Below are 6711 nucleotides of genomic sequence, written 5' to 3'. Positions count from 1 at the left end.
TGGCCAAGGATACAGTGTTTATTTATACACTCAGGAGGTTAATGTCAATTCCCACCTCTCTGCCTCCTTGAGCTCTTGGTGTTCTTGGGCCCAGCTTTGTTTTGCTATGTAGCCCAGGTTGGCCTCAAACTTGTGGCAATCCTCCTGCCTCAGCCTCCTGAGTGCTGGGGTTACAGGTATGGGACACCACACCCAGCTAAAGCATGCATTCTGGATCACCCATACTCACCCGGTTGTCAGCCTGCTTTCAAGGGAACAACCCCTAGTTATACAGAACCGATGGCATAAAGGACCGCCTCTCCCACCCTGACCCCATACTTCTCAGGTAGACAGGGTGAGTGGGGGCTGCAGGTTCACACAAGGGTGTGGCCCATAGATCCTGTCCCTGCAGCAAGGTGGGGGGATCCTATGTCCTGCTCCAAGGATGGCTTTACAAACATCCTGGAGTTGCCCAGTGTGGTGGCACACACCTCAGTACTCGGGAGGCTGAGGCAGGAGAATCGCTTCAAGTTCAAGACCAGTATGGGCTATAAAGTGAGCTCAAGGCCAGTCTAAATTGCGTAACAAGACCTTGTCTCAAAAAGACCAAAAAAGGGCCAGCGATATAGCTCAGCAGGCTAAGCACCTGCTTAGGTAAGCACAGGGGCCAAGGTTTGATCACTGGCACTGCCTGCCACGCCAGCCATGCTGGCCCCACCCCTGGGCATGCTGAGCCGGTGATTGAGACCGGGCATGGTGGCCATGCCTGTAATCCCAGCACTAGGGAGGCAGAAATCAGGAGGATCACTATGACTCTGAGCTGCATAGGGAGATCCTGCACCAAAAAACAAACAACAAAAAAAACTTTTAAAAGACAAAAAACCCCAATAAAATCCTGGAGTCACAGTGGAACATCAGCATAGCCCTGAAGAGCAGCTGTGCTCACAGCCCTACCAGGGGCTCAGGAATAAGTTTTAGTTAGCCTCCCTCCACTGTCACCTCTCCCTCTGAGGACAGGAAGGGATATGAAGGCCCAAGGCCAGTTCTCTACAGGGACCAGCCCCTGCCCCATGCTTCCTCATTCTCACCTAAAAACAAGGACAAAGCAGAGTTAGGAGGGAGACAGCACAGTTTTCCAACGCCCAAAAGCTCATGTAAGACAAGAAGTCACAGGGTCAGCAAGATAGCTCAGTGGACTAAGCACCTGCTTAGGCAAGTGCAGGGACTGGGGTCTGATCCCCAGCACCACATGCTATGCCTGCCCCACCCCTGGGTGTACCGAGCCAGCCACCAAGTCCAGGTGTGGTGGTGCATGCCTGTAATCTCAGCACTGGGAAGGCTGAAAACAGGAGGATCACTACTAGTCCAAGCTGCATAAGGAGACCTATGCAGGGCTCCTGCAGGGACACCTATGCAGGGGGAGGGAAAGGGGGAGGGGGGAAGGGAAAGGGGAAAGGGGAAGGGAGAGGAAGGGGTCGGGGAGGAGGGGAAGGGGGAGGGGGAAGAGGGGCAGGGGAGGAGGAGGAAGAGAAGGAGAAGGAGAGGGAGAAAGAGAAGGAGGAGGAAGAGAAGGAGGCGGAGGAAGAGGAGGATGAGGAGGAGGACAAGGAGGAGAAGGAGAAGCAGAAGCAGAAGCTGCTGCCATAACCCCAGGGATGTAATACCTTGGGGACACAAATATCAAAGAACTAAGAAAGATGAATCAAATGTGGTCCTGGACACAGCAGGGCGGCTGTCCACACAGGAAAAGGCAGTGTGCACAAGCAAAAATGTTTCCCACACACCACTGTACAAGTAGGAAAGGTCAAGACGTGGAACTCTGCAGAACAACAAAAGGGGACATGTCTCAATCTAGGAGGTATTAAAAACAATTCATTAGATAAAATTCTACTTTCATAAATCATCTCACGTCTTGTCTTCCAACTTTGAATGAACTCAGGCCCCTTCAACAACAAAAAAACCCCTACCAAGATTCTAGTATTATATATCCTCACAAGAAGCAAAGAAACTGACAATTTCAGGGGTTGAGAAAACCCCTTTCAGCTGCCTGAGGACTTCCTAACCCTATTTTATTCTTCTTCATGCATAGCCTTCTATCATTGTCTGGACCCCCTACACACACGAATCCTGTGCACGCCTCGCTCCCTTTGGGCTCTGTCTGTTGTTCGGCCTGCCAGGACCTAGGACAGGCCTAACATATCCCAAATGAATGAAAAGGCTTGCTCTTATGTGTCACACCAACCACAGCACATAGAGTACTAGTTGTAAACTGTGCTTTAATTTCTGCAATCAGATATGATGCAGTGAGAATACAGGTATAAACTTTTTGTGCATCCAGAAAATAAAAAGCACATTTATACAGATATAGCTCAACAGCATATTCTTTTTTTAAAAAAAAGAAAATTTGAATTTAATTAAAGCTAGTTTATCTTCAGTGTAAAAACTTGGAGGTATAAACAAAGTCAAGATATTATATACAGTAAATTATTAATATACATTTCCAAACTTGCACAGTGCAGCATTTTAAAGTAAATGGTCTCATTTCAGCTTTTACAATTAAGCATAACCCACATTTAAATCTTGAATAAAAATTTCACAATATATAAACCCATTGAGAATTCTGTACACAAATACAATCTATAGAAATCTGATTTGAAATATAAATACATAAATCATGACATTTTACACTTGCTTATTTTGCTATAGTAATTTTTAAAAAATCATAGAAAAATATTTCAATGCACATTCAACTGCTATAAGGGCCATGACCTTGTGCCTTTAAACCATATTTTATAGAGTGTAAAGCATCACACCAGGCATTTTGGGAATGAAAAGTACTAAGATTAAAGAGGCTACCTCACAAGTATGCATGTTATAACCAGGTAACAAAACAGTAAGCTCATAGTGTATCTGGGAGGAAAGGGGGCAGAGGAGTGGAGATTAGTGCTAGTTTAAGAAGGCCCACAGAACATACGTGAGAGAGAGAAACTCCCTTCTCTATATTAAATATTGTTTTTAAAAATCCCTATTGCAAACCTATTGCTGACCTCTAGGACTTTTAAGGCAACGACAATGACAGAGGTGTGTGGCCCCTAGGTGCACAAATCCTGCCCTCCTCTCAGCCTGTTAACTGACCAACCTCGAGTTAAGGTGGAGTGGAGAAGAGCAAAATGATTGTGTGTACAAAAGGGATTCAGTGCAAACTGGAAACTCCTTTATCAACAGCTCGGAATTCTCTGATTGCCCTCCAGCAGGTATTTTTAACATCTAACATTCAAATGGGGATCCATTCTGAAGAGCAAATGTATATAAAAGGCAAACATTCAACCTGAAGGGTTCTACTGTAAGGATTTCTCCCCCTTTGGTGGGATTTGACAAGATTTCCACTGAGAATGAAAAAAACTAGTCCTTACAAAGTATATTTTCCTACATTAAAAACTATATATATATATAACTTCAGACAGCAGATCCAAGGAGATGAGCAGGCATCGTTGTTTTCCTATGGCTTCTTAAATCACTGAGGTATCCTGTGAGAATCATCGCTTCTGGCACGGACGCTTAGCTGCTTTCCCCAGGCAAGCCACATTCGCGGAAGGCTGACCCCAGCAGTCTGTGCGGCCCAGAGCAGGCGAGGCAAGCAGGTAGCTGGGAAGAAACTGAGCGACTACACTGGCCAAGCATGCTCTCAGGGTCTCCAAAGCCCTGGGGGAAGTGGAAGGCGGCACAGCCAGGTGTTCCAATACTGGCAAACTGCAGAGGGCAGGAAGCTCCTCTGGGCAAAGCAACAGAGCCCCCAGTTTCCCCATCAGGCTCAGCAGCAAGACACTGGGACTACGCTCCAAGTAGGCAGTGCAGAGGGACGGCACAGAGAAAAGACCTGCAGCTGTCGGTACAAGGAGGAGTGGGTGGCGGCCGCCCGACACCTGGCATGTGGTAGTCCAGGAAGGAGGGAGGGAGGAGGGGCTGAGTGTTAGGGTGCGTGGCAACAGTGGAATTTTCCAGCTTTTCTCCCGACAGGGGAACAAGGAAAAATGCTGTGGTTTAAGTAAATGTCATCTATCTTAGTACCTCACCTCCGTGTTTCAATGCACACAAACACCACACAAGGCTGACCTTGTTCCTGTGATAAGCTATCAACTTAGGATTCCCAATGGTGGGATGAATTATCTTGGCACAGAAAGGACAAGAAGAAAGAAGGAAGTCCACGAATATCAAACTGAACCTCTTTCTAGTAGTAAACTGGCCACTGGAGGTTCTAATTCTTAGGCATCTGAAAAACAACCACAATCTTATGATCGGTCAAGTAGGAATTCCTTCTAATTAATACTTGAGATACGGTTTTAATTGCATAGTCTTTCAGAACCATGGAAAAACTGAGAACCAGCTCCTTTCTTCAAGGTCTAGATTTTCTCCATCAGAGGCTGGACTAGGACCCTCCTGGCATTAGCAAGACACTAAGACCAGTGGTCCCAACCTCCCACACACCTCTCCACAGTCACCAAACACTTGAGTCACACGTCCCCTAGGTCCACAAATTCGTCTTCTCGTTTGGCCAGATCTTCCTCATCTCCCAAAGCTTTCCAGCCACAGGTGGGCAAGACAGGTTTGGATGAGTGTCGCTGGAGCAAAGCGAAAGGGAAGAGTGAGGACAGGCGAAGAGAGTTCTTCAGCAGGCAGGGAGCCTCGGCCTGGAGGGACGCTGGGCTGTGGTGCCGTTCGTCAATTTTCTCTTGTAAGCTCTGGACTTCCTCCATCATTTCAAAGAGTTTGCTCATAGTGGCCACTCTGCCACCACCTAGGATTTGGGCTTCTGGAATCCAACGCAAGTAGCGCTGTGCCCAAACTTTGATTTCTGGCCCCTCTATATGAGGCAACAACAAACCGTGGTAGTCAGTAGGCTTGCTGTGCCAACTGTCATAGAACTCCCGCAAGTTGTCCTGAAGATCATCCGAAGAGTTAATAAGTTTGCTAATTCTCTTGCCCAGAATGTTTTTAAATAAATGATCTGTCTCTTCCCTGAAAAATCCTCTTTTGGGAGATGACTTAGACTGTGTGAGTGGCAAAGAAAGTTGTCGTTGATGCTTTGAAAGAAAACACAAATGAAAATCTTAGTTAACACAGAGACACTGTTAGAGCTGCTGCCATAGAAGAGAATGATCCTACTTTAACAAGTATCAAGAGGCATCAGAATCGCCATATGAATGCAGAGTCATTAAAATGTTATTTCATGCAGAGGAAGGTGGGCTCTTATTTATGCCCATGTTGCAAATGTTCAGTACACACTATTTTATCAACAAAGGGGAGAGTCCAGGCACATGTGGTGGCCATGCAGAAAGGCATGTTGGGACAAAGAATAGAGCTTCTGGGGAAACCTATTTCCAGGTCCCCTTCTGTCCCTCTCAGACAGAAGCTTTTCTCTCTGAATAAATTCTTCTGACTCTTAAGCTCCACTGTTTCTAGAATTCATTCCTTGACTTTACAGAGCATGAACTTGGCATATTAGATATCTAGCAGGTTGGGAGTTTCATTCCCCTGTCAACTCCATCAGCTGTCAAGGTAGCTGGCCTTGACTCCTGGATACACTACACTCAACTCACGTCCTGGGAGAGTGAAAAACCACTGCTGGAATACTTCTGTGAACCCACACAGACTTAAGATTCTTGGTTAAGAAAAAACAAAGCCTTCAGATAAATAATCTAAGATGTTATTCTCAATCCTTTTACTAAGTGCTTTACCACTTAATGGAGCATGCAGTTCCTTTCTACTGAGGGCACAAGAATACTTACAGAATCAATACAACAAACATCTTGCTAGATATGTAGCCTGCTCCCCTTGTTAGCCACATGTGGAAGGAAGCTTGGTGGGTGTCCCTGCTCTAAGGAAATGACCGGAATAAACTACAAGACTCTACTGATGAGTTACAAAAGAGTTCAGTGGTTCATAGGTTAGCCCATTACAAGGTAGCTGTGTAACCTATAAACTATACTTTTAACAATCCTAGACAGAATAGAATTTCTTGTTTTCTTTTGGTATGCTTATGAAGCTGAGCTAAATCCCAGGCCCCATAATAAAATTTCTTGTAACAATGCCACTGAAGCCTCCTTTAATGGCTCTAATAGGATCTCCATTAAATGAGGGTCCTGTCCTTAGGGCTAAAAACCATAGATGCCAAGATGGTATTTTCAGATATGGGATGAGTATCTATGGTTACCCACTACTATAAGACATCTTAGTAGAAAGGCCTCCTTATGTTGGAAACAGAAAAATCACTCCTATTCTCATTGGCCTAACTCTACTAAATACTTGAGATAGGTAAGCCCTGAACAAGGTATGCACGTAATAACTTTACCGGCTGAAGACTGGTTAGCAACAAACTGGTTTAATCACTCTGGAGGGGATTAATAGCTCAGTGGATTAAAGCTCCTGCAAGTAGGCACAGGGGCCAGGGGTTCAATCCCAGGACCTACCATGCTGGCCCTGCCCGCCCCTGGGAAACACTGAGATGGCAACTGAGACTGGGCGTGGTGGCACGCCTGTAACTCCAGCTCTTGGGAGGCTGTAAAAAGGCAGATCACTGCGAGTCTGACCTGGTAATGAGACCCTGAACACCCTGTAGGCTCTTCCCTAAAATACAAAATCTTGGGAGGCTGCAAACAGTTGATCACTACGAGTTTCATCTAGTAGTGAAATCCTGAACACCCTGGAGACCTTCCTTAAAAATACAAAAAAAAA

General features: G+C 45.8%; 1 protein-coding gene across 1 annotated transcript in view; it reads right to left on the bottom strand.

The window, feature by feature from the left end:
- Positions 1-4367: 4367 nt before the first annotated feature.
- Mtmr12 (myotubularin related protein 12) overlaps positions 4368-6711 on the bottom strand; it is a 97592-nt gene continuing 95248 nt past the window's right edge. Inside the window, exon 16 of the mRNA XM_004642289.2 lies at positions 4368-5060. Coding sequence (XP_004642346.2) covers positions 4491-5060 — 570 coding nt within the window. The 3' untranslated portion in view covers positions 4368-4490. The remainder of the gene's footprint in view (positions 5061-6711) is intronic.

This window comes from Octodon degus, unplaced genomic scaffold, assembly GCF_000260255.1.
Source record: "Octodon degus isolate 3935 unplaced genomic scaffold, OctDeg1.0 scaffold00149, whole genome shotgun sequence".
In the NCBI taxonomy this organism is placed as follows: Eukaryota; Metazoa; Chordata; class Mammalia; order Rodentia; family Octodontidae; genus Octodon; species Octodon degus.
The sequence above is the reverse complement of the archived record's forward strand: the minus strand, read 5'-3'. Positions and strand labels throughout refer to the sequence as shown.